The sequence below is a fragment of the Brachyistius frenatus genome, unplaced genomic scaffold (assembly GCF_029030835.1).
Source record: "Brachyistius frenatus isolate BFR_SWC_R1_liver_20210118 unplaced genomic scaffold, ASM2903083v1 Contig_240, whole genome shotgun sequence".
Classification (NCBI taxonomy): domain Eukaryota; kingdom Metazoa; phylum Chordata; class Actinopteri; family Embiotocidae; genus Brachyistius; species Brachyistius frenatus.
Window position 1 is genome coordinate 316763 of NW_027210839.1, and position 27867 is coordinate 344629.

The 27867-nt window shown below is 43.3% G+C and overlaps 5 protein-coding genes and 1 long non-coding RNA gene across 7 annotated transcripts in view; 3 read left to right on the forward strand and 3 right to left on the reverse strand.

Annotated features, from left to right (window-relative positions):
- fancm (FA complementation group M) overlaps positions 1-3786 on the reverse strand; it is a 39560-nt gene extending 35774 nt beyond the window's left edge. The window contains 4 exon segments of the mRNA XM_069720422.1: positions 1696-1854; positions 1969-2046; positions 2217-2389; positions 2474-3786. Of these exon segments, the coding sequence (XP_069576523.1) occupies positions 1696-1854; positions 1969-2046; positions 2217-2389; positions 2474-3158 (1095 nt within the window). The 5' untranslated portion in view covers positions 3159-3786.
- LOC138633899 (uncharacterized) lies at positions 3486-4026 on the forward strand. Its single transcript, XR_011311921.1, has 3 exons — positions 3486-3556; positions 3756-3899; positions 3993-4026. It is a non-coding gene; the product is annotated as an uncharacterized lncRNA (long non-coding RNA).
- An 8-nt stretch (positions 4027-4034) lies between these two features.
- iqcc (IQ motif containing C) lies at positions 4035-5404 on the forward strand (the record flags this gene model as incomplete). Its single annotated transcript, XM_069720445.1, has 2 exons — positions 4035-4233; positions 4421-5404. Coding segments are annotated over 2 exons (360 nt in total), but the record flags the coding sequence as incomplete, so codon positions are not given.
- A 675-nt stretch (positions 5405-6079) lies between these two features.
- On the forward strand, positions 6080-12321 carry dcdc2b (doublecortin domain containing 2B). Of its 2 annotated transcripts, none has more exons than XM_069720427.1 (15): positions 6080-6353; positions 6476-6776; positions 6976-7027; positions 8445-8515; positions 9321-9452; positions 9543-9677; positions 9855-9894; positions 10078-10143; positions 10327-10483; positions 10623-10732; positions 10866-10922; positions 11354-11425; positions 11551-11589; positions 11700-11777; positions 11909-12321. In XM_069720427.1, the coding sequence occupies exons 1-15, from the start codon at positions 6326-6328 to the stop codon at positions 11978-11980; spliced, it is 1410 nt and encodes a 469-aa protein (XP_069576528.1). In that variant the 5' UTR covers positions 6080-6325; the 3' UTR covers positions 11981-12321. The 2 variants fall into 2 exon arrangements, with proteins under 2 accessions (XP_069576528.1, XP_069576530.1); XM_069720429.1 differs by having other exon boundaries at positions 6092-6141.
- A 96-nt stretch (positions 12322-12417) lies between these two features.
- tmem234 (transmembrane protein 234) lies at positions 12418-15421 on the reverse strand. Its single transcript, XM_069720431.1, has 5 exons — positions 15198-15421; positions 14744-14895; positions 14092-14158; positions 13696-13788; positions 12418-13319 (listed from the first exon to the last, which is right to left on the reverse strand). Exons 1-5 carry the CDS (start codon positions 15208-15210, stop codon positions 13210-13212), a joined length of 435 nt encoding a protein of 144 aa, XP_069576532.1. The 5' UTR covers positions 15211-15421; the 3' UTR covers positions 12418-13209.
- Positions 15422-15568: 147 nt separating this feature from the next.
- Positions 15569-26272, reverse strand: ncmap (non-compact myelin associated protein). Its single transcript, XM_069720430.1, has 4 exons — positions 26034-26272; positions 18549-18655; positions 17844-17928; positions 15569-16669 (listed from the first exon to the last, which is right to left on the reverse strand). The coding sequence occupies exons 2-4, from the start codon at positions 18646-18648 to the stop codon at positions 16390-16392; spliced, it is 465 nt and encodes a 154-aa protein (XP_069576531.1). The 5' UTR covers positions 18649-18655; positions 26034-26272; the 3' UTR covers positions 15569-16389.
- Positions 26273-27867: the final 1595 nt, after the last annotated feature.

Below are 27867 nucleotides of genomic sequence, written 5' to 3' on the forward strand. Positions count from 1 at the left end.
GTGTAATCCTTTACCCAAATACTTGATGCATTACGAATGCAATGACTGAATAGTTTTATACGAGGAGAAAGATGGGCATCACAGCAGAAACAAACAGGCATAGCAGGTTGTGTTATCAGTGTTTGTACTGAACAACTACACTTGCATAAAAGCCCCTGAGGTTGCTACTTCCTGTTTGTTTTTTTTTGTTTTTTATGGGCTCAAAATGTGGTAAACCAACAGCGTCGCACCACACTTGGTTGTGAAATCTAAAGCATAATCCATCGCAACAGGAACTGGTGCCGAGTTACTGGAGCATAGTAACATGATGAGCTCTCGCAGGAGGAACACTATAGTATATCAGGGTGCAGCCTGTTGCACAGGACCTGATGGGAGTAAACATGAAGTTTAGCCCAGATGTGCGGACTTATCAACCTAATCCCGTTTGTGTTCGATAGTCCCGACTTGCGCAGAAGAATTGCCGCTAAAAGTTAAGCCCTATATTACCCCATCAGTTTCCATTACAACACAATACAGGGTGTAGATTTTACGAGCGCGGGCGGGAACAGAGTGGCCTAGATGTGCACTGACTTTATACGCACTGTCTGCAAAACCTCAATCTCTGCTCCATCAAAACCACAAGAACAGAAAAGGCGACTTTAGTGTTTATTAAGACGGATAGTGGCCTCTTTCTCTCTCGGAGAGTGAAGGGAAAAACACAACTGAAGATAAAACACGTGTCTGCATGACTGGTTCATTTTTCCGATTGGCTCAACAGTTATTAAATTCTTCCTGCATGACTGCAGTAATGCCTGTTTTACAACTGAGCACAGTGTTTCCTCTTTTTTTTTGGCAGTGAGGGATGGAGGTTGAGAAGGAGGCTGCAGACATCCTCCGGTCAGGGGGTAAAAGATGAGAGGGTGGGGGGGTGAAAGAAAGAAAAAGAAGTACTCTGTTGGTTACTACAAACAAGGAGGGGTGGAAAAAAAAAAAAAAAAAAAAAGTACATAGGGGCGAGAATAAAACAGGTCTAAACTTTCAAATGCAGGTGTCACATTCCAGCCATCCAGCCGGCTGACATGAATGAAGTGCAGTGTATTTACAGTGCCGTCCACACACGCGGCGAACCAACCCCGTGACAAGAAGAGTAATAATCCAGAACCATTCAGTCGACCGACGCTGAAAGATCGACCACCGAGTGCAACAGGATGCTGCTTTCAAGACAAATCAATCCATTTAATATTAAGTGACCCAGAAGGAACCTCACAGCCGGGGGGAAAGACATGTGATGCCGAGAGAAGGATTAGGTCTCGGGGTTTTTTTACAACACAAGCAAACCAACAGTGTCCACAGGGTGGTAGCAAAACCCCCAAAAAAGAAGAAAAAAAAAAAAAGCCACATATTCTACAGGATGATGGAATCAAAACACAAGAAGACAACATCAAGGAAAGTTTGAGTATCAAACTTACTTTCTAAATTTGAATGTTCTTAAAAATAAATATGACAATAAAGATGGACTCATAAACTCAAACATAAATAATTTGCAATAAGTCTGTGCCTACAGTGACATCGTGGTTGTGGTATCAATAAGAAGACTATGTGACATTTTTCACATCCTCTCACTTCTGACTTTCGAATCAGACATTTAATTATAGGGACAAATAAAGACTGTGAAGCCGATGGGAAGATGCTCTGCTAATCGGTGGACGTGCCTACCTGCAGGTAGCGTGCCTGTTGAGCTGAGAGGGCCTCACCCGGAGGGACCACCACTTTCTCCAGACTACGCCGGTGGGAGTGAGCTTGGATGTCTGGGCTTTCTTCTGACCGCAGCTCGATGTGGGAGATGAGCAAATTGGAAATCACGGCCTGCACCGACTGCGGGGATCAAGCGAGGCAGATTTGTTCACAGTTAAAACGACGGTTCATTTTTAAGCAACATTAGTTCAGAGAGGCAACATAAAGATTTACATAAAGATATATCATCCTCACCTTCGTGTCTCCTCCTGGAGTGGCACTGAGAGCCAGGACGCGGAACTGCAGAGTCTGGCTGCCGAGCTGTCTGATCACCTAAGGAAGAGGGGGGAAAGGACCGAGTGTGGGACATAGTTAGCACTTTAAATATGTAACTAACTAAAGGAGGTGGAATGTAACCCTGTGCTGGAAAAATAGACACCGAGTCATAAAATAAAGTCCTTTATTAATGCAGAGTTGTGATGATCAGCGAGAGGTTCGTGTACCTGACAGTAGGCATGGTTGCCTAGCGCCTTGTGAGCTTCATCAATCACGACACACTTGACCTGCTGGACCGGGCACGTGTCCCTCGACAGGTCGTTCACCATGACTTGAGGGGTGAGGAAGAAGACGCGCTTGGACCTCCACACGCCCTGTCTCTGATTCGCCGCTGTGCTGCCTGCAACAAGAAGCGGTCTCGTTAAAAGACGGCTGAAAGCGAGAGGACGAGCGGCCACGGTTTCCGGGTCGTGGCTTTTCTTACCCGTCAGCTCAGCCATGTGTGCCTGTGGGATCCCCATCACTTTATAGCAGGCTTCAATCTGTTGGGCCACAAGAGGTTTGGTGGGAGCCATGAACACGATCTTCCCCGACGGATACCACCGGTAGAAGTTGTACATAACCACTGCGGCTATAAAGGTCTTCCCCAGACCAGTGGGGAGACACACCAGGGTGTTTTGAAACAGGGCAGCCTCTGATATCTTCAGCTGGTACTCCCTCAGTGGATAGTTGGTGGGGTAAATCCATACCTCAGCTGAGGAGCTGTCAAAGCCAGGAAAGTCTGGATACGCCTTCCCACGTGACGTGGTCGGAGACGGGGTGGTGTTTTCTGATCTCACGGGGTCGTCATCTTGAAAAAAGTTTGCGTTATCAAGCTGCAAGCTCCTTTCCGCTTCGTAGACAGCGACCACCATCAAATCGTCGTCTTCGTCGTCATACACCGGGATGGGGTCCTCTGTCCCGGCTGTGTTTTCTAATGCGTTTGTGGACCCTCGACCAAATTCAGTCCACAGAGGGTTTCGAGGAGGATGTGATGTCGTAGCTACCTGAGCGGGTCGGCTCCGTCCTGCGGCTTTCTTGCTGTCTTTTTTCGGTTGAGCGCCTTTGTTTTGGGGAGCGGGGGCACCCCAAGTCTGGAGCAAAGTCCTCTGATTTGAACCACAACTCATTTTCTATAGTTGTGCCGAAAAACTTGGGAGAAAAAAGTGCCATGTGCCGAGCAGCAACATTGCAAACTGAACTCAAAGGGTCACTTCCGCCAATGCGTTTTCCAAAATACAACACAGCATTAATAAAGACGGGTTATAATCACCTGGATACCGTTTAAATCCTTTGTATAGTTTACCCCAAAAAAATGCTGTAACATGGCCAGATATTAACTGAAAATGGGAATATGTACTTATATTGTTAAAAACCGTGGTTAAAACTCAGCGACACACTTTTACTGTTCGAGTTTGACACCGGAAGTAAATAAGTTTGAGTTCATTCCCGCGCTCCGTAGAAGAGCCGTCACGTTACCATAGCAATGGACAGAAGGAAATTCGAGACGGCTATCGCACGTTTCCAGGTAACAACCTTACTTAAGTAACGCGTTTTCAATTCACAAAGGAGTAAGTTGCTTCATTACGCTAACACAAACAACTTGTTGGGTTTTTTTTCGTGAGTTTTTAAGCCGTTTTGCTGCATTAGCGAACTCCGGCTAACGTTGTTAGCGCTGTCCCGTACTTTTGACACCGTCGCTATGGTTACTCTCCTCCCGTCGTTAGGCGCGCGCGCGCGGCCACCTGGTGAGGGGCGAAGTCCGCGGTGCGCGAGACGACTTTGAAGAGGTCGTGAGAGAGATTGACGGAGGTTTGACCAATTTAAAGTGGGTGGAGGCGGTCGTCTCCATCCCCCGCTTCACAGACACCGTAAGTGACGGTCACCATTATGAAAACGCTCGTGTGTGTAATAAACTCGTTCACGCTCCCCCCCTCGTTGTCTTTGCTCCGTGCTTCGTCAAGGACGGAGATCCGGGACTACACACCAGCCCTGCACAGGAGGGTAAGGGTGCCCTCCTGGAGTGGGTGGAGGCAGAGAGAGATGGTTCAGGAGCATGTTTACCCAGCAGCTCTGTTGGAGGCGCTGGAGAGGGACCCAGCGCTGCGGGGGGTAAAGATGGAGGGGCCACGGAGCTCACAGGGGACTCCTCCAGCATATGGAGCGGTTCGGAGCTGGACGTGAACTGCGGTCGCTCTCACGAAGGTAAGAGGTGCACAGTAGGGACGTGTGTGTGTGTGTGTGTGTGTGTGTGTGTGTGTGTGTGTGTGTGTGTGTGCGAGCCACAGTAAATGTTGGGTGTGATTTACGCCGGACACCCGAACATGTTTCACTGAAAACTGAAGAGAGGAGACCTTTACGTGTCCTTTTGAATTTACCGTCCCTCCTACAGGTACTCAGCAGTACTGCTTGGCCCAGGAGGTGCCCCGTACCCCGGAGGCCCTGCGTCTCCATAGAAACACCCTCACCATGGAGGTGCTTTGGCTCCAGCAGGCCATCGACAGCAGGAAAAAGGTGAGACGGAGAAAGGAGGATATGGTAGCGCTTCCCTAAGTTTATTCAGCAGTGACGGTCTCCCGCTGTAATAAAATTGATTCTGCTGCAAGAGAAAACGTGTCCCGCGATTCAAGCAAGAAGTCGGTGCAAGTGAGCGGCATTTCCTCGAGATAAATAAGCTCCGTTGTAAGTTTCTGCTTCCAAATATCTAATTGTAGATTTGCAGCCAGTGTCAGCGGCGACTTGCTGAGGACAGCCCAACACGTTCTGAAGGCTGTGAAGCAGCCAAGTTATTATTACAAACATGCATACCAGAGAGGTTCGGTCTGGTCTCTCCTCCACCCAGGCCTGTGTATTAAAATGTGTAAATCAAGAGACGGCGTGCTTAGCTGTCTGCACCCTTTGCAATCACACTTCGATTTTGAATCCTTTAATTTACCAATAACACAGTTGATGTCATATTGTTTCCACGAAGCAAGCACTCGTCGCCTCCAGAGGGGTGTACATAAAGACATTTTTGGAGTAATGTGCTCAAAGAACACTTCATGTACACTCCAGCTGAATTCAGGGAGAGCGGGATCTTTTACTTTTCACCCTTAGTGTTGAGTTTTGGAAGGCAGTGGCACACAGAAAACCTTATCTGACAATAGCTTCTGAACAGAAAATGTACTTTTAATGATTGTGTCTCCTGTGATTCTTCTCCTCTCCAGTACTTGTCACTAAAGGACAGGCTGCGTGTATCCTGACGGCATAACTAATATGAACTGGACTTTAAAATTGTGGGATTCACTCAACTGGTATCCGTTTAGAATATGTTTGCATATTAGTACACAGGAAATGAATCGCTTTTAAATGGTATTTATCATGTGTTTGTCAGAATGTATTAACCTGTAAATGGTCTATTTTTTTTTTAATAAAATAATAATAAACTTTATTTTTCTACACTTGTTGTCTCCTGCAGTGGTTTCACTGGTCTTTACAGCGTTAGTTTTTGATGTTTGTGCATGAATTGGGTTCATTCAGTAGAAGTCAGGGGAGGGTCCCGGGCTGTGTGTTTGTGTTGTGTCTCAGAAGCTCAAATTTCCCATTTGAAGCAATCACATGTTCATCCTACAAATATTCTCCCACGAAACTGCTGTTGTGTTTTGGTATAAATGTAAAGAAACATTTCGATGTTAAACAGGCAGTAAAACTTATATTGTTATATCCTTAAAAATGTTATTGTTTTGTGTGTTTGTGTATGCATTGTTGTACAAAAAGGGTTAACTCTTAGGATTTCCAGTCATGGCTCTGGCACCGCCTGTTTCTTGGACTTGGTCTCGCTAATATGCACAATATATTTTGGTAATTATTGTTTTGGAAAATGCGGCCAACTGGGTGGAGAGGTTATCTTATTGATTCAGTAGCTTACAACACAGAGACCCACCCATCCTCCCCTCCTCTTGTCTCTTTTGTTGTGGTTTCTGCTGATGGTTTGGCCCACAAAGCCAGTCATTGCTGGCCACGCTGCCATAGCAACCAGGAAATACTCACCGCCGTCAGTGGAGTAGTGTCCGTGTAAGTGTGTGTGGGTGCGTGTGTGTGTGTGTGAGGGGGGATATAGAGGAGCAGAATGTGGTGAGTGGGAGTCCAGACAGACCACAAAAAAACAGAAGGATTTTTTTTTTTTTTAATTTTTTTTACCTTTGGCTTTCCTGCTTCATCCTCCACCAGGCTTGTGAGTGACTGAGCAGTGTGTGTGTGCTGGAAGGGGGTGGCGAGATGTGTTGCTGTTAAACAAGGGTGACCTAAAGAATGTGGTATGCATGTGTACCTGGAATATGAGAATGGTCAGTAAGTTGAGCGAGAGACTTTGTGTGAAAAGAACAATGTGATTGTGTGTGTGTGTGTGTGTGTGTGTGTGGACTCGTAAGCACTCAAGAGCCTTTTTTGAATTTCTGTGTGAGGACAGTAACAGCTGGCTCGGAGATGGCTGCTGGCGCCGCAGCTACATCTCTCCTGCCCCCAGTGAAGAGCGTGGTGGTCTATAGGAATGGAGACCCCTTCTACAGTGGACGGAGGTTCGTGGTCAACCAGCGTCAGGTGGCCAGCATGGAGGCCTTTCTGAATGAGGTGACGCAGAACATCGGTGCCCCCCTTGCCGTCAGGAATCTGTACACCCCCAGGCAGGGCCACAGGGTCACAGACCTGCAGGATCTCCAGACAGGAGCCCAGTACGTTGCCGCTGGCTTTGAGAGGTTCAAGAAACTAAAGTGAGTACAAATGCCATTTACAGTCCTGATACTGGGGATCATTTTAATGTATAATTCATATAACAGGAGGTTTTAGGTCTCTAAAATAATAGTAAATGAATGTCAAATTAATTGTAACACATTTTTTTTTGGTGTTTGGAAAGGAGATCAAGTGTCGTGCCAGGCTTTTCTTCACCATATCTTTTGTCTTCATGTACAGTTACCTGAACGTGGGAACAAAAAAGCAACCTGCCGCCCGTGAAGAAACCCAGGTAGGATTTTATTTTTATAAGTGGCCAGTTTCCTATTAAGGCCAGCAGCACAGTCTGTCACTTATTAATCCCGGTCTAACCAGGAGGAATGCACCGAAGGACAACACTGTGCACATATGAAGCTGATCCATTTAAACTCCTGCCAAGTCAAAAAAATATGAAAATAAGTGCAGGACTTTCCACCATGGAGACAAGCTCATATTTGCCCGAGTGTGACGACACATTGTTATGTTGGGATTAGTTGCGTGTCTACACGGCTCACCCTTCTGCAATTACTGTCCCATTCATGTCACTGGTTGTCACGTAGATTACCAGAAATAATGGGCTAATGATTGTGCTGTCCATCAAACAGTCTCTCAGAACTTGCATGGTGTCCTTTTAGGGCTCTCATGTGACATTAGCCTCCTTAATTACAGCTGAATATTGTCAGAAACTCCCAGAGTATATCAGATGTTGTAACTCTATCCAAAAGGAAAATGTTCTGAGTCACATCGAAACTCCCTTCCCTTTAGTTACTCGACTGGAAATTTGAAGGCGGGCGGGGTGTGGTGATGAAGATGGAGGTATTCTGCATGAAGAAGCTCACTAAATTTCAAACACGCACACATAAGTACGCACACACAGAGCCACTCACGCTGGCAAGCGCTTGCTTTGTATTTTGACCAGCTGGTGGGATTGACCGCTTGGTTTCTCAGATGCAGAGTGTGTTATTAAGTCTCAAGCCATCAGTGTTACTTTTCTGCAAAACATACCAGAGTGGAGGGTAAATGTGTGCCTTGGGTGGCTGCCATTTGGAAAACAGATTTTTTTTTTTTTTTTTTAGCTGTAGTCTTTGGTTTTAAAGTCTTACATGCCTGTGTTGTGGTTGCTGTGGAACAACGCGGGAAGTGTGTCCGTATGTGTGTGTTTGATCCTGCTGGTGAAACAAAGAGTTTATGCTTCCACACAGTGCTATTGGGTCCATGTGCATGTCTGGACTGGCCTAATTCCTCAAGCCTCTCTGCTACCTCAAAGAAAGAACAAAACAATATGGAAAGATTATCAATATCTGCTGTGCTCTGACTCGACTGATTCGGTCCAGTTCTGTTATCGGAGGCAGACATGGACATTGGCTCCAGATTTCATTGATATGGGCCGACATGAGCTTTGTGAAGAGCCCTCAAATCCGACACGGCGTGTGAATGTGCCATCGGAAGACTTAAAAGGGACGTTAGTTTCCATGGCTGCAGCCCTCGAGCTGACACAAGCGGAGTAGTCAGTCAGCGATTACGCATTTGGGATAAGTGATTGTGCTGCGATGGTGCAGGGCCATCAATGTGCAGAACGAGGATGATGTAAATCTGACAAAAGAATCTTCAGTATTGATGAGAAAACTACAAAATTTGTGTGCATCTGATTGTCTTGTTGTTCTCTCCAGGCTAAAGTCATCCAGAGGCCAAATGTTTCGGCCAAATGGAGGAAGTTTATACCTGTTCCTTGCATTATACAGTGAGTTGGACAAACTACACACAAACACAATTATTATTGACATATTGAGATAGATAGATTACTTTCTTTAAGAGATGGTTTCATATATATATATATATTTTTTCAAATCTGTTTTAATGCTCTTGGATATCGAAACCTGTGATGGGATGTGTGTGTAAAATTCAACCCAAGCTGTAATCAGAGGATTCAGCAGTCAGACTTCGTCAAACCATGCAAGCACAATGGCTCTAAGGCAATTTCAGTCTATTGGTAGATCCACCACTTTAGATAAAGGAATCAACTTGGACACTTGGAGAGGGAAATTTGTACAAAATGTATGATCCCTGGATGTTAAATTGTTCTGACTTTAACCCTCTGACTTTTCCTTTAGCAACACCAGCAGGTTGACACTTTTGGAAACTGAAGGGAAATATGTCAACAACATTACTTACAGGGTTTGGCATGCAATTTGGTTGCAGAGGTCCACAATGGCCAGATTCCTGTGGCACCACCGGACTGTTAATCTTGATGAGTTATTGTTCCTGTGCAGCTGCACAGCAGGGAATCACTGAGAGGGAAACAAACAGAGGGAATTAGCATTAAATAGAATGTAACATCGGATGAGATTAAAGCTACAGTGTCACAGCTTTGTCTTATAGATTTTGTTCTTTTATCTCTCATAATGGAATAACATTGTGGCAGGACCAGCAGGTTACAGACCAGAGTAACAATTACAGCAGCCAGTAATCCTTTAAACACACATATGGGGGTATATTATTTAAGATTCCAAACAAATGCAAACATCTCCATCATTGTTTCTGTCCAGTGTTTTCCGTAACGGAGATCTCCTGTGTCTACCGTTCCGATTCATCATTCCTCGGAGCATGCAGCAGGACCTGGAGCAGATCCTGAGTCTGGTCACGGAGAAGGTCAGCCTACGGACCGGAGCAGTGCGCAGGTGGGACGCACAGTCTGACACAAACTCTCACATCCAAACAGAGAGACAGTAATGTGGTAAATAACCCTCCAACCCCTGGGCCTCTTCCAGGTTGTGCTCTTTGGAGGGAGTGACTGTGTCCTCAGCTGTGGAGCTGGAGACTGGCCACTGCTATGTTGCCGTGGGAACCGAGAGGTTCAAGAAACTTCCATATGTGGAGCTGTTGGTTTCAAAAGCGACAGAGAGGTATTGTGATGCAAGGTCCTCCGTATGCGAGCAAAGACGCGTGTTTGTGTGCGTCTATGTGCAGCTGCTCTGCACTCACACATGAAATCATGATCATCTGACAGCTGGGAACATGAACAAAACCATACGGCACATATTTATCTTAGTTACATACAATGTTGTGTCTGTATTTTGTAGGTATTACCCCGGGAAGAGAAGACTTTTGCGGAGAGCTGATGTAAATATTCCTTCAGTTACTCACCTTATTGTCATGTCCTAAAAAACAGTCTTGTTTTTTTTCCCTCTAGCCTCCAGATAATTAGCAGCATGTCAGGTCTGAATGACAGCTGTCACAAGATAATGAACTGAAAAACAAAAACAAAAACAGGCAAAGGGCATCTCTTGTCTTTTTTCCTCTCAGAACAGGAAAGCAGGAAGCGGCCCAGAAGACCAATACAGTGACTCAGCTCTCCTCGACTCCCCAGAGGTACAAAACAATCCTCCACTGTCTTTAATTCACACTTCATTATGCTACATTGGGTGCGTTTGCTTGGCGTGTATTGCTTAACACACATAATGCACCACAAGCGTGGCAAACAGTGCAGGTGGCTTTCGTGATATGCAAAGCTGTTAATGGAAAATGTATTCAGTTGCAAACCATGAATTTCAGTCGGACGGTCGGAGGGTGAAGTCGACGGGAGATGAAGCTGCAGCTCCTGTTGCTTCACAGAGAGAGGGAGCAGATGAGGCCTCGGTGTTCTCCGCCCGGCCGGTCAAGATCCGCAAGAACCGAATGCAGCTGAGGCCACCACTCAGTAATGGATCGGGTCAGGATTACCTCAGACCTGAATTTATATGTTTAATCCAAAGAAAAACACACACACACAAAAAAACCACACTTTCACATGCAAAATGAATGTGATTAATTTCTGTGCTAATTAAGATCTTGGTTTTTGTTTATGACAGTTCAGCCCAGCGTGTTCAAAAGGGCAGCGAGGAAAAGGAGAGAGGAGGTACGAGGAGCTGAAGAGGTGCAGGAGGATGAAAATACAGCCATAGAGCTTCCTGTTGATCAGGTTAGCTTCAGTCTCATCACTGCATAATATAATGTGATGATTAAATGCTAAAACATCACTGAGGGAAGTGCAATTGGTAGCCCATGTAGATATATGGACACATCTAAATCTGAATCTCATTTTGTGTCTATAGAGAGTTGCAGAAATAGTGGAGGATGAGGAACTAAACAACACAGAGGATCCTCTGCAGGTATTTTTCTTAGTTTCCATGTGACTGTTTACTGAAGAAAAGAGAATTAACACAGTCTTTGATATTCATTCACTCTTAAGTAGGGACATTTACATAATGGACAGACAGACATTATAGAACCTTGAAAATGACAAGATATATAACAGTTTGCACGAGATGGAGCATTATGGCGCCCTTGCCAGATATAACTAGTGAAATTAAAACACAAGTCATGAATATCTGACCGATAATACTGAATTTTCATCTAAAAGAAGCAAAAAGACCAAAACAACCTAAACCCGTTTAGAAAGACAATCGACTGTCTACATTTCTAACCGATGTCTTTATATTCATGTTGAGTAATCATCTGTTTACTGTCATAAGTATATTGCATGTTGTACTGCATTAAAAAAAAAAAAAAAAATCACATAACACTGTCAATTTCTCTCAAGAGACAGGCACAAATTACAAAGAGCAAGCAGCACAATGACAAAGAACACCCACACGAGAACAATATAGAGCAGGTATAGTATGTGTGAGTGGGCGATTACATTTAGAGAATCATAATCGGTGTGTCCTAATAAAAAGGATCACTCGACTTTTAATGTACAAATCGGTTGATTTTGTTGTTGTTGTTGTTCTATAAAAGGCACTGCCATCTGAACAGGAGTCCATCGCTGAAATCCTGGTACATACTGTACACCCACACACACACAAGCAGCTGATAATTGAATAAATGCAAGAGTTTATACTGAGCGCACGTAAATAGTACTGACTCTGTGTCTCTCATTTGAAAAGGAGCCTGAGCTGAAGCCGACGTCCTCCAAGTCACGGCCGTCGCCATCCAACTCTCGGGCAGAGAACGGACAACAAAAGGCAAGTTCACCCACCTCGCGTCCTACAACGCTGCGTCGTCAGGTTTCTTTTGTCGGCACCGTCACTATCAAGGCCGGTGAAATCATCTTCCTGTTTGTGTTCGCACTGATTTAGTATTTGTTCTGTGACAGGAGAGCCCGCCGGGTGCCTCGGCAGTCACAGAAGAACAAAACCACCATCAGGAGGAAGTCACAGCATCCTAACAGCTTCGCTGCGGCTGGAAACCGAGCGATTACTGCTTCTACAAAATGAACGTTGGGTTAAATTGGTAGTACTTTAACCGCGGTAATGAGCCGAGTAACAGCATTAGCTGATGTTGTTTTCTTTTAGAAATGTCAGAAATGTGAATACGTTTGGACAAAATAGGAACAAACACTACAGGAGATGGACACAGTATTGTCATACAAACAAACTCCTTTCTGATATTATAGGTATTTAAAACTAGTGTTAATGTCTCCTCCAGCTGTTAATGATACTGTGTTCATTCTGTATTACAGAGATAACTCTGATACAGATACTGTGTACATGTTCAATGGTGCAAATTATTCCTGCTATGTTCATAAGAAACCATATTTGAAGGACATTTTAGGCCAATTTGTATTTGCGTAAATGTGTGATGGAGGACATAACAGATGCAGAGTTGTGTTGCCAACAATTTATTAATTAAATATCAGTACAGGAATAGTTCACAACGATGACAAAGTCATCTGTCCAGTGTCTTCTATCGATTAAATACTGTGACAATAAAAATATATATTACTATGTACGTGACTCATGTCTGTATGACTTTTTCCAGACATGTTTACAGAGCGGCCATTGTTACTTTTCCTTCACCAAGAGTTTGAGAAAATGGCGGAGCTGCGAGTGTGACGAGGCAGCGGGGAAGAAGAAGAAGGACAAAGAAAAGAAAAATAATGATACAAAAAACCCGCTTTATCCTTGAGCTGAACAATTTGTGTCAAACTGTGTCCTGCTCTTACCCGAATACATGCTGCAGCAGACAGAAGGCAGCTGCCATAAAATGTCCCTGTTAATCCAGAAGGTGACATCTAATTGGTCCATTTCAAACCCCTGCCTTATTTGTATGTGGTCTGTATGGCCTTTACGCAGATTCCAAGTCACACGGCGCGGCAGCGGAACGCTCGAAAGTAAAAGTTAACAACCAGCGAGTTCCATGCGAGCGCCATAAATCTAGTGGAGCTCCGGGGTGAACCTTATGTGAACCCACTTCCCCTTCATCTTGGCGTTGGGAGTTTCTAGCCAGGTCTTTTTGAGGCTCAAGCTGAGATCATTTCGGGCACAATTCCTTCGCAGAACCGTTGCTCTGAGGAGCCGCTGCCTGAACCTAAATTGACTGCTCCAACTCTGCTTTGGCCTTCGTTCCCGTCCATGCTCGAAGGTGCAGGAGAATTCGCTTTAATCCCGTTCTCCATTAGTGCACAGGCTGGGTCGCATTCGGCCGCCCGCCGTCTGTGTCGTCAATGGAGCTTATAACGCACAGAGTGATGCCAGCCATGGTGAGGAACATTCCCACGACAGCCTCTGCAGAGAGTGAGGCGTGTGGGGGAGGATAAGACAGAATATCAAAGTTCAAAAAAAGAAGAACATCTTAAAATACAGAACAAGCACTACAGTATTCTTCAGGGCGAGGCGAAAGGAACAGGAGGGAATTAACTGCTTCATAATGTCTTGCTGGTGAAGTATTACGAAGCAAAAAATGACTTGTGTCTTGCTCATAAGAGTAACATTGCTGAATCTGTCCACCAAATCTGGAAATGATTCCTAATAGCCGGATATTTGACCCTCCAGATTGCAGCCTATTAGTTTCTGGATCGGTCCTCATATCCCCGGCTGCGTGACGGGCCTCGTGCCGAAAAGCCACTGCGAGGTGTCGTTCTCACCGACATGACAGACTTACGTTTGCCTCCGAACTCTTCGCCCAGTACCTTGCCAGTCAGCAGAGTAAAAAGGAAGGTGAGAGAGTTGGCCACAGGGACAGCGAGGGATAACTCTGAATGAGAAGGGGGGGGGGGAGTTTGGGGATTAATTTATACCCCGAGAAGAAAGAATACTGTGACAGAATGTGTGGTTCAGTAATTTGACGTGACATGATCCCAAAATGTATTACTTATTGGGACTGCTGAGCTGTCGTTGGTGTTGCAACGTGCACTTGTGCTCCTCATGCTTTGACACTTAAAACATCAAAAATTCTACTGACTTGTGTTCATACACAACCTATCCCCCCCCCCCTGTATTTTACAGTGCACCAGACCCTGCCATCAGACAGTGTTAACTTTTAAAGTGCGTGTCTCACCTGTGGTTGAAAGTGTGTAATAGTAGACCAAAGAGCCACTCTGGTTTAAAAGAAATGGGACCAGGTACTGGAGAGCAAAAGACATAGTGCAATTAATGTCCTGTTTGACTGGTTGTTTTGCCCCTGAACACATCCCTTAGTTCTGCTGTTACAGGCCGAGGCTGCTGGGGGAACCTCGTTGTGCTCTGAGTTTCTTTCCTCTCACTCTTTCACTCTCTATACATTCATATCTCACCATCGCATCTCATTAACTTCATGCTTTTTCTCTTCCATAGTTGTTGTTTTTTGTTTTTGCTTATTATCTGTTGCCTCGCTCCCGTAGTTTCTGTTCTTTCTTTTGCAGAAAGCCATGGAGCTGCATGTCCCTTTCTCCCCTCACCAGGCCTGGTTCTGTCCGAGGGTTCTTCCTGTTAAGAGGAAGTATTTCCTTCCCTCTGTTGGGAGGTTTGTCTCCCTTAAAGAGGAGGGTTTTTTGTTTTGTTTTTCCTCCTCGCTTATGTGGGAATTGTTGAATTGTTGGGTTTCTCTGCATGAAGCTGTAAAGTTCTGCTGTCAGGACTTTAACGTGTCAACCGACGTGTTGTGACTTGGCGCTATATAAATACAATTGAACGGAATTGAATTGAGACGTGAAACTCAAAATGCTTCTTACCTTGAGGTTCAGCAGAAGAAACTTGGCCTCTGCCAGCAGCTGCGAGGCTCTGCTGGTCCTGGTCACGTGTTCGATCCCCTCCGTGCCCCTCTTCAGGAGCGGGTTGGTGCAGCCCCACAGCGCCGACACCAGCACCAGGCTCAGCAGCTCCCCTGCAACACAACGCAGTCACACGTCTCCATATCCTGCTGCTGTTGCGACACCGTTTAACGGTGACCAAAACAGTGGACCGACGTCACGAACACCTGACCCATGCCGATAGCTTTACTTCCTTAGCATGGACAGTAGCGCAGTAAATGTGGACACCGTCGGGGTTTTTGTTCTGCGTTATTTCACGCGAAAGAGGCAGCCGGGTACGTACGAGCGTAGATTCAAACTCAAAACGCAAACGAAATCGTTCAACTTTCTACAGAATATGGGTCGTGAAGTTCAGTCAGCTTGTTGAGCCACTTACCCACGGTCACCATCGTAATGTAAACAGCAGCTCTGAAAGTCGCGTTCAAGACTCGCCTTCAGTTCTGAAATGATTTAAACAACTCAATTCATAAATAGCGTCCTATTCATCTATTCTTTAAAAAAAAAAAAAAAAAAAAAAATTATCTCAGGATTTAAAAATGAAAAAAAAAAAAAGCACCGAGCATGTTTATGGCGACGGACTGAAGTTCACTAGTTCGCAACGAACATTTGTCATCTTGAATGCAGCTCGACGGATTTTCGATGTTGCGTCACCAGCAGGTACCAGGAGAGGGCGCAGTAACTTTCCTCCTAAAATCCTACCATTTTGTCCTCCGTGCCAAATGACTTCATTTTAACACACAAGGGACACACAATTAGAAATATTTATTTTCATGTGATTTCTTTTCATTAAAGAACCACAGACAATACAAATACAGGGAGTAATGAAAATAAAGTGCAAAATACTTTGGTGTCAAATTAAATGAGGATTCACACAAGTTAGGCTGACAGATGTTCCACAAAATAGTCTCTTTACTCTGTGCGGTAAAAAATAATGCATTGATAATTGATCAATTGTAATAAATCAAAGACTAATCTCAGTGAATATGTGAGCAGAAGACAAAGACAGAATAAGGCAAGGTAAACTAAGGACATACAAATAAATTGGCAATATCAACATACATCATGTATTTCCTCAGTCATACACAGTGAGTTATCCTCTTTTATACTGTCTTTGTCTTCTCTGAAGTTTACACTAATTATATATCTACTCACAAACCTCTATGGTTCTCTTTAACACAGAAATCTACTCACTTAAGAGATACACAGTCTTTACTACAGATTCCTTCATTGTATTAGTAGTGATGCGACATCAGTAAAGATTACAAACAGGAATGGCATCTATACTCTGAACACTGACTTTAGTCAAAAAGAAATGTCTTCAATTGAAAGTTGTATCATCTTGCGACATCCTTCATGATCCATTGTGTCTGTTTCTGGTACCATTTTGTTCATAATATATGATTTTGTAGAGGGACATCTTCATATCCCTGTAGTCAACAGCAGTGGCTCAGTTGGTGGCAAATAGTGACAACACGTCACGGATTCCCACAGGATTCAGTCAGCACAGTATGTGGTCAGGGATGACGACAACACATCAGTCAATGGCTGTTGTGACGCTGGTCTCGGTGCTATGTGTTCCCTAATGAGGGACCGTCGTGTATGGTGACCACAGTGGACCTGCTGATGTCACTGAACTGCTCTATGTGGTTTCCCTCCACACTGCTGAGCTCCACTCTGGGTAAGCGGAAGCCGTTCTCTGACGTCGGGGTCAAGTTGCTGAAGCTGCCCGACACCGAGGAGACCCCCATGGTGTTTAGCGGCATGTTGCTCTGAACTGTGGATTGTGACAATTTTGGACGAGGTTTGGACCCACTTCTGGCTCCCAGGACTCTGGATGCATGTGTCCGCCTGGCCAAAAAGACACCATGACGTTAAACAAAATGACACTTCAGCTATCGCTGGTTAGAGATTCATTTGGTTTCAACTAGAGAGGATATACAATTTTCCTTTATTCAGGAATGAAAGGACCAAATATAGTAGCTAATGCATCAAATACAAATTTTGTAATTTCTCCTTCTTAAAAGGTTTACTTGAACTATCAGAACAATTATTTATTCGAGAATAATAATCAGAATATCCTGAATAAGAAATATGTTTAAATTAATTTCCTTCATCTTGTTCATTATCTTCCCCTCAGACAACGGTATGTCCCCTTTGGGGTCCCAACCCGCAGGTTGACAGCGTGCAGTAGGCTTCATTTACGAACATGGACTGTACTTATGTACAAGTTTGAGGTGCTTAAGTTTACTGTTTTCAATTTGTGATACTTGTGATAGGTCTTCTTCTACTCCACTACATTTTAGAGGGAAGACAACAAAACAGATAGAAGTTATAATCAGCTTGAACCATGACCATCAACAAATAAAAATGCAGGTTCCATCTTAATATTGATAATTTAGTCATGCAATTATAACACAGAGAGGGCTATTATAATAACTAAAGATGACTTTTGATATTTGAGTACATTTTGTTGACAGTACTGCTGTTCTTTCATTATAAGGGTAAGAATCCTATTTACCTTCAAGTGTTGCTGCTTTTTACTTCAATAAAATATCAGCCCTGCAGATTGAGAGCGACTCTCAGACTTAATTTCACCCTGCACAATATTATAGGTCAGTGGTGTCCCACTTTCAGGTGGAGACCCCCCAAAAGATTGCCAGATACATCTGATGAGTCAGAGGATGTTAAAAATAGAAAAGTAATAACATGAAACAGCTGAACAGACCTCTGAATTTTTATTGTAAATACTGGGGAGTTTCCCACTTTTGCCGCCAGAAAAAAATTCAAACTAAACAATCTGAGAAGGGAATGTCCCTCTTTGGTTGTGCTGCTTGCAACTCATGGTGTTGTGACAATGGAAATGTGTCGGTTCAAAAGGAAAAAGTAACGAGCCAAAATGTGTGTAAATCATGGTCATAGTGTAAGTACAATATCTGCTCCTTCAAGTGGATAAAAATAGCATAACTGTTTCAAAACTCCGGACATTCATGAATTGTTTTGTTTGACAGGAATGTCATCTCACCTGTTGTACGTCTTCAGGATGATCAGTAGAATGGCAAGGATGACGATGATGCCTATGACAATGACAGCGATCATGGCCCCAGAACCTGGGAGACACACGGAGAGGACGAATGAGTGATGAACACACTGACAGCTTGTTTTTCACTTGTGTGCTTCCTACATCTCAACATATTCCGCCTGCTCCTCGCGGCCCCATTTATTTTGTGTATCCTCCAGAAGTAGTGTGTTGTAGCCTAGCAACGGCATGGAAACAGATCATGGCAAATATTTTCTTTCAAATGCATAAATGCCGCTCCCATACAAGCCATCTAGATAAGCTTGATGATGCAACAGGATGTAATTTATAAGCCTTGGCTCATCATATTATTTTTGGTTGGACTACAACAGCGTCGCCAGCACTTTATACCAAATCGCTGTGTCAGTGAGTGATAAAGTTACTCCATTGGTCCGGTCAAACGCAGCGATTTCCTGCGTCCGTTTCAAATTAAAAGCCCTTGTTTCAAATTAAAAGCCCTCCAGCCTTTCATACAGTCCAGCAACATACAAGGTTTTGTCCTCGTCATGATGATCTAAATCTCTGCCAAAAGAGACGATATTAATATAATGGTGCCGACAAAAAAACACCTTAATCACTAGGGTGTGTTTCATTAATATCTAACTAAAGAGGACAAATAGCAAAAAGCACAAACACATGAGAGGTCCTTACTCTGTATGAGTATTTGTTCTTTGGACTTGGTGACGGTGGTTATGTTTGAAGGGACTGTAGTGTTGGTCACAGGTGAGACAGTTGAAGCTTGCATTTTCATCAATAACCTGCCAAAACAAACACAAATAAATCACTTTAGCCAACTGATACTCTCTGGAAACAGCATTGCATTCACGTGAGGGAGATATTTTCAGATTAAAAAAAAAAACCAGCTCCTGGTGTAGATCAAAACAAGAAAATAATTCGGAAACAATATTGTTTGACAGATTTGGAGACACACATATGTTATTTTATTAACCTCCAATATGTTGTAATCTTCATCTCATACTGTGTTGCAATTGTTATGTGTCATGCAGAGATCATTAAGGAGGATCCCTGATACTATTGAGGAAACAGTGTGCACACAGCTGTAGGCCAGGGCTGTCCCTGTAACAGATACCTCCCAGAGTTGGAATAATGACATTGTTGCTTGATCGGAGATAGCAGCAAACTTCCTGTAAAATAACTGTACCTGCTGTCACTTTGTATTTAAGTTCCATAAAAACAATAAATCAAATTTACATGTAGGTTCATGGGAGCCTTTTGTTTTAGAAATGTTACGCGTACTTCACTTTCCACTTCGACGCTGCTGGAACTGGACGAGCGTCACAATGGAACTTCCTCATCCTCTTTTAACGTAGTGTAACGTAAAAGGATGAGTAAACAATGAGGTCACTGAGTCATTCAGGCGTGATTTATAGACGTGGTCATTAACTAGAAGATATGATTTGTTCCTTTCACCTTATTTGTACAACACGGAAGAATGGAATGGTGACTTCATTCCAAAAGCATCTTTCTTTATGTTTTGTAAATTTACTGAATTATGAAATGTGGAGTTAGTTTGGTTTTTGAGCCTCTACACTTTCTCTTCTCGTTTACAGCTTCAGCGAATAATCCCAAAATCATCAGCGTGCAAACATATCATTACTCTGTTATGGGGTCAGAGAAATAACAGGCTCTGCAGATGTGGTGGACGGACAAAACATTTTAATCATAGGAGGTTAGATGGAAGAGGGACGCACTGCATTGAAATGTTACAGTGAGGGCTTATTAGAGTGTTCGTCAGACAGAGGGACATTGCGGTGTGTCTGCTGGGAACGAAGCACAGCAGCACCCGATCAGTAAAGCTGGGCAAAATTTGCATCAGCTATAAAAAGCAGAAAATCCCCGCACACGGAAGAGAAGTCCCAAACACACACAACACACACACGGACACACACACGGACACACACAGCCTCTCTTGTGTTAGATTGACAGCTCCATTTATTGCAGCCACAGAAAGTATGCAAAAGTTCAAATTTGACAGCATCAGCTGTGAAGTTATTGCTGAATATTATACATTTTATAAACCGCTGATTGACTTAATGAGATTTAATCATTGCTGTCACTTCGAGACCACTGACTAATAAAAATTTAGCGCCTCACAGTTGTCTACCTCTGCCAACCAGTCAAAGTGACAGTTTACAGCCATGTCTGTCAAGATTCATATAAGTGAAGACTTTGAAGGAATTTGGCCAATAAAGCTGATTCTAATAGGACACGAAGCTGTAGCTATGACATTAGATGGAGCTTATGTGAATATGAGTAAGGGTGTTGCTGCAAAGAAGCAACAAATTATAAAACGTAGATGGTTCACTCATCTTTAAGCAGAGAGGATCTATACAATCTACAAGGTGGACACCGAAGGTAAGTGCCACCATTTCAGCATGAGACCAAATCACAAGAATGGGACGGCGGATGTGAGGGACCTTGACCTTTGACCTTCAACCACCGAATTCAAATCAGTTCATCTTTGAGTCCAAGTGAATGTTTGTACCAAATTTAAAGAAATTCCCTTTGGGCGTTCCTGAGATATCGCGTTCACATTTTGGGTTAACATGTGGGCACAGTCCCCTTGACCTTTGACCCCCAGAGTTGAATAAATTCACCTGTTGGAGTAAGTGGATGTTTGTGCCAGGTTTTGAGTGAACACATTCTTCTAACCCTTCTCTTGTTCACACTTGAACCAGACTGTCATTTTCTGAGTTGCAGAAATACTCTTATTTGCTTTCTTGGCCAGAGTCAGATAAGAAGATCAACTGCACTCTTGTGTCAGTACCGTAAATGTGTAACTACAGAACCCACACAAAGCCGAGAAACGGAGGAAGTAATCATGAGGTGATCGATCGTCTCATTTCATTCTTGGTTGGAAAATAAATAAACATATTTCCCAAAATGTTTGTGTTTTGTGGTTTTAAACATTTATGCGAGACTGAATGTCTACTTTGACATCTTTAGTTCACAGAGGCAATGAGTTTAGATTTCTCTTCCTCACTTCTTTTTTGTGTTATTGGTGTGTCCGCCGGTAATGTATGGAAACAGTGGCTTGTATGCACAGCTTAAAGCATCAATGAAGCGTAAAAATTTACATTTCACCTGCAAGCTGTGCACAAGCTTCGTGAAAGGCCCATTTACAGGACACGTGACACTCGTCACCTATGAAAGACAGACATCATGACTTGAAGAAAATGTCCGACAATTTTTCTTTTCTACAAAAATAATTCAATCTGAATTTTCATTGCGAGATGACCGCAGAATCGTGAAGCTCAATACTGTGCGGTGCTGTACGTCTTATACAGCTTCCTGCTCAACAGCAAATATTGCACGAGTGACTCTGCAGGTGTTGACATTATATTAGGATAAAGATTAATAATGGCATATATCATGTTTGCTGTTTGCAGAGGTGACAGCTCCTGATAAGTGGCTAACTGATTGTATGTTAACACCATTGCTTTGGTAACATAGAGGGGAATACAGCATGCAGGTGAGGTTATCTAACCAGCAGTGAAGTCAATTTTACTTTTACATTGTCAAGTAAATCTTAATAATATGGCCTTAAAACTAAAACTACTTCAGTCTGCCTTAACAACACAGTTATCAAACGAAAGAATTGCAAAACAAAGGGCATCCGCATGCATTGCCTACAGACAAGGTGGACTTTGTAACCTGATATTGATAAATTTAAGTGCGCACTGTTAACAATATTATAATTCTGGTTGACAATATTCAAGCCGATGGATCTTTGCGTAGTAAAGAGCAGACACATATTTAGCTGAAGCAGGTTTTCAGTAAAAAATATAACGTGAAAAAGTTATAGGTTTTTATTGAAGGTTAACAGCAGCACACCGAAGCACAAAAATCATCTTCACCCATGGACAGGTCCCATCCAGAGCGGTGCAGTTAATTTGCTGATTAATAAACTTACAGAACGATCATATTAATATTAGAATGATCCTTTTCATCTAAAGTCAGCTGGAAACTCACCTTTAAAGGGACGGGGTTTTTTTTGTCAGTCACACTAATCTAATTTAAATGTAGCTCCAGATTATTAGTGATGCATTGTAGTCATAGCTGCGCTGCTGTCTGGGTAAATCACTGCTATCTTGGGCAGCACAACAGAATTCTCACAGGGATTATGTGTACCAACTTTTATCAAGAGGAGGTGAGGGCATGGCTGGAGTAAGCAAAGGATAAATAGGTAGTCTTTAATGTTCCGCGAGCAGGGTTTGTTTTCACAGCCTCTGCATGTTCTTCCAAAATGGGCAGTGAAGAACTTCACTGTAAATACACGGGCCATCTGCTGCAGCTGCACATGGCTGGTGTAACAAAATGTTAAACTCCTGGTCTCTATAAATAACAAGACATGCCGGTATTTGATCAGTAGTGGGTGGGTGTGTCGGCGCTCCCAGAACGGGGTGTGTCGACATCAGACTGACTGCAGGTTACGGGTTTTGGTTCGGTGCTGTGTAGTAAAGGTCACTTAAGGATCAGTAGACTCCAGCTGAGGAAACACCTACAGCTAACACACCTTGTACTATTTCCCATGTTGTGCTGCTCGCCATCCCGCAGCCAGCTCATAACTCATTCATTGTCAAAAATATTACACATGAATCTAACCCTAATTAAGACATGACTTACGCATAGACCGACACAGAAACTGTTTCACGCCAGGATTAAACAGTTCATCTATAATGTGGTGACTGTTTAGATGGCGGCTGGCAGTTGCTTTGTGTTTATGGTACAGAAGTCTTTTGTACATCGTGCTCACCAGCTTCTACATTCCTAGTGTACAAACCAAACAGCAGGTGATCAGCTAAGCTACAGACTGGAAATACCATAAGCCATAAACATACAGCCTTTATGGTCACGATAAGAGAAGGTAAATTTGTCAGGTAAACTCAAACATGAGTGACAGTAAAGGTCGCAGGCTTTAGACGGGAACAGCTGCAAGATGGAGAAAACATTTCAACCTTGACATCATACCTGGATTCTACTGCTGTGTTATAACAATAATGGCCATCTGCGAACCACACAGCTAATGATATTGAATATCAATCAGCTACAACACTGTCAATATGGACACCAGATACATATTTTAGACTTTGTATGTCTGTTAGATTCAAGGATTTGTATCAGTCAACACTTCCACTACCCAGCTCCATATCTCAGAGAAGCAACTGATCGGACCAGTGTGACTTTAAGGATTAAATCCCCCATTTGAGCTCGCGTCATTTACACTGAGTACCTGACAGCATGACTGCAAGTTGTATACTTCACAGAGATTAACACTGACCTCACTGCAATTTGCTTTCCCTAAAGGGAATGCATGTGAAAGTCGCAGAGGATACACAAGCAGGATGCTCACTCAAAGGTAGGAGTGACGATACGGCCTCCAAAATAGTTTTACTTTTCTAAAAAATAAGTTATTCATAGTTTGAACACATGATTTTTAAGCTCAAAATTTTGAAGGCAAAGGAATTTGTAGCTAAATCTAACGCTATCGTTTTTGTCATGACGTCAGCGTCTCTTTCCTTATCGGCCACGTCTTCTCCTCCCTTCTCCTCCAAACTGTAATAAGAGTTTGTTTGTCGTTCTGCGAATTGCAGCTATTCACTAACGCTGCAAATTCAATATCCTTTCTTCCACCCTCAGTAAACAAATCCTTTATTGGTCTGTTCAGACCGTGGACTCCATGCAGAACAGGAACAATTTAGTTTCCTCTTTTTTTTTTTATGCGAGGGGTGAAAACAGATGAAGCTGTTGACCGGCTCCACTTCTCTGCACACACGAGTCCACACAGTAAATACAACACAGTCTCCTGCACACATGGTCACAAACACATTCAAAGTATGACCTTCATCACATGACGGTCGGAATCAATATTTGGGTATTCACTTTGAAGCAGGTTAATAAGACATTGGTGGTTTCTTTAGAGGAACAGACATGCAGACTGAAGTCAGAGCAGAGAGGTCATCTGTGTCACGTCACACGCAAATTTCTGATATCGTTTGTTTTCCAGATGTCACACTAAAGCTGGATTTAACTGTGACTTTTATTGACCTCTATAGATAATGGAGGGATTTGCAGCAGCACTGACGGACCTTTGACTGAGTGCAGTCGCCTGGGATTGATATAAATGCTGAAGTGACACATGAGATTTAATGAATTCACAAATATGTGCGCAGTGAAGAGGCAATATAAGTGTGTTTAGTTCATAAAGTGAATGACAGGAATGAAAGCAGATGTATTGTTAAGTCACTGGACTGGCTACACTGTCCCTAAAATATCTACAATGGGTAAAGGTGTAGATTTTAATACGCAACAATCATCCAAATACCAAACTCAGTTAGAAAAAAAAAAAGCACGATTTTTAAAGTAAATTCGTCTTCTAAACTAACTGAGTGTTGATTGCTGTTTTTATTTTTATTTTTTAAACTGAACATGGTGACATTTACGTTGAAGTGAGTCGAGTTGAAACAGTCAGATATGGATGAGGAGGAACGCAGACTGAATGCTAAAGCTGAACAAGACCTAATTGGATTATTTACAGCTTTGAAAGCTTTAAAAAAAAAAAATGTCCTTGAAGTAAATGTTAAAATATCAAACAAGAACATAATGTAACAAATTCTCTGGGTGTGTATTTACACTGATTAGGGTCATTATTTTTTAATTAGAAATCTGCCAGTCAAGTGTTTTAACATGAGAGAAACCTACTCAAACTGTCGGGGATGAAGTTTTGATTATTCCTTCAGGATTCCCCATGAGAATAATAATCCAATAATGTAATGACATGACTAATACTAACATCATGTTAGTCAGAAAACAGTCATACAGTAGAGCTTGGGTTCCTTTGGAGTTTCTCTTCTGTATTCTACAGTATTTATCTACCATCAACACCTCAGGGTGCTCTATTGGAACCTGATGCAAATCCCACACTTTTTAAAATTAGCATTTGACGTTAAAGATTTCTGCTGATGACATGAACACTCCAACGTGGGGTGAAATGAAACCTCTTGGGTGTGTTTTTCTTTTTACTGGCATGTACTATATGCTTTCCAAAGCTGGATAACAAGCTTTATTTTCAATCGGTGCTTATCACAGTTAAATATGACAACAAAAGAAGGTAAAGTACACACAACAGACCCGTGCTTATTGTCTACGGAGACCACACGAGTCTCATCTCTACTAGTCAGGCCGGCTACAGCCTCACTAATACAGTATTCCCATAATCCCATAATTAAACAAAGGAAAAAAAGCGATGTCAAACCACATCCATTTGAGCGCCATACTGTAAAAACTGGCTCCATACGGCTGACATTTCAAAGTGATCCTCATTTTACCTCAAGCTGAATAAACACAGTATTTGACCTCTACAAGAATGACTGTACTATATTGAATATACAAAGTCCCAACACACTTGAAGAACAAGTAATGTTTCTTTTCTGCACAGGCAACTGTCCTGCTAATGAAATCAGTAATTATTGTTAAAGAAAACACTGCAACAAAGCTACAAGTCCAAAATGAAGACTTCACCCCCCACCGACTACACATGATATGCAATCTAGAACTGGTGAGCTTTGAATGAGTGCAGCTGGACTACACAAACAGCAGTCATACTTTCCGACAAAGCTTGGGCAACTGATAAGATGATAAATGTGGCCGTTCCATCAAACAGTCACTTGTCAAAAGGAGATACACAGCCTGATAATGATGGGAACTGAAACTAAATCTTCAAAGTTTCAGACGTGAATCTATGTCGTCCCACTGATTTGGCAGATTTCAATGAGATTTCTTTGGAATGCGAGCTATTCCCTTTCACCTGAGACTCACCGGCTGCCTCGGCATGTTGTCTGGGAGAACCCTTGTCTTCACACACACACACACACACACACACACACACACACACACACACACACACACACACACACACACACACACACACACACACACACACACACACACACACACACACACACACACACACACACACACACACACACACACACACAAAGCACAAAGCACAGTGCACAGTGCACATATACACACAAAAGCGCAGACAAAATGACTCCCAACCACACAAGTTTAGGTGAAAACAACATCTACAAAGTGGTTACCCCTGTGACTTACCTAACCTCTTTGATTTCGGCCCAAGCTTTCTCCAGATGGGACCCTGAGCAGTGCGGAGCCCCCTCCCTCAGCTGACTGAGGGGGGCATGGTCCACCGGTGGAGGGCTGACAGTCACAGCAGGTCTGCGGAGGGAGACACAAGCGAGTCGAAGAAGTTTCTGAGCCACTCCAACAGAGGAAAATAAGTCCTCGATGGTGCTAAAGTGACAGTCCCACAGCTGGAGACACACCACAGAGTTTCAAAACAAGCAGAGATGCCTCTGCGCATGTGGTTTCTGTGGGAATCAGAGTGTTAATGTGAAGAGGAGGAGGCAAGCGAGGAGGAGGAGGAGGAAGAGGAGGAGGAAGCATGATCACTTACTGCCCTGAGCTGCTCCTCGCTGAGACTAATAATCTCAGGCAGCTGGTTTTTCAGGTCCTTCCGCCCAGCCTTTAGGTGTGCTGCAGCCACTGATCAAAAAGTAAAAATCCTCTCCAGAGCTCTCTGCTCTCACCATGACTACTGCCTCTGAAAATCAGGTGGTCTGCATCTCACAGGATAGCTCACATGGACTGCAGAGGGTGTGTCTGTGCATGGAAGCAGCAACATCTGATACACTGAAATGGTTGAAAATGAACTATGTGAACCACTCGTTCAAAGGGTAGCTGGTGTGTTTGAAGAAAAGATACAGTATGTAATAGCCTTTTCTTTTCTTCTATTGAAGGACAGCGAGCTCCATTCAAATACTTGGCAGCACTTGTATGAAAGTTGTCCACTGAACAGGGAATTTTTGTTTTACTGCCAATAATTTCCCCAACAGTGTCTCACTATCACTGTTTTTCCAGCATTCAAGCTCCTGTAGCACAAACTCGGTAGTCTTTCCCCCGAAACTGTGCCAACAAGACATCAGGATGGAGCCTCACGTTACCTCCAGGGGTTAGGTGGTGCCCACGACTATAAAGAAAGTCAGTGTTGTGCCTTTGTGAGAAAGTGTAACTAAACTTCATTTGAGCAGACACGCATTGTTCTGCTTCACCCGACGGGCTGAAAGTGCTGTTTACAGCCTACAGTGCAGGTGTCCCCATGTCCCCGTGATGGGCTGGGGTGGAAGACCATTACATAAGTATAAAAGATGGAGGTCAGGTTCCATAGAGAAGAATGCGTCTTTCGACATGGCATCCCGGCACTGTATTGGTTTCAGTTAAATGGCGTAAACATCCCGTGTGCTAAAATAGCTTGAGTGTGAAAAGACAGATGGATCCACCGGTCCAAGTGAAAAGCCATCCAAGTAGTACAGCTCACCCACTGGGGACCATGAATGTCTAGAGCTTCCCAGGTTCGTGGCAATCCGTTGTCTTAAAGGCTGAAATCTTTCAGAGCAATTTAGAACAAGTAGGCCCACTCGGGCACACATGACCACATTTGTTCCTACCCTCAATTATGTGTTACTTAAATTAGTGCCAATTAAGTTCGGGGACAAAAAACACTTGGTTGGGGTTCGGAAGAAATATTGAGTTTCGTTTGGGTTTAAATGAGCTTTAAAAAAAAAAAAAAAACTCTCTCGACTCACGATTGAAAATATAATAAGCACAAGTAAGCATGGGTTGTTCCTGTATGAAGCTCCATGCTTGTACATTCTTGCCAGCTCATGACTGCTACTAGTAATGAATTGAGGGCGAGTGATTGGTGTTGCGTAATTCTGGAGAGTAACAGAATTACAACACCCGCAAGAGTCACGTTAACCCGGTCGGTTTCCATTAGGTGCGCACACCTCGTCAGGATCAACAGTAAAGGTCATTGTGAGGAGGAATTCCCCGTTCCCCGCACCGTGAAGAGAGGCCTTTTTGTGTCATG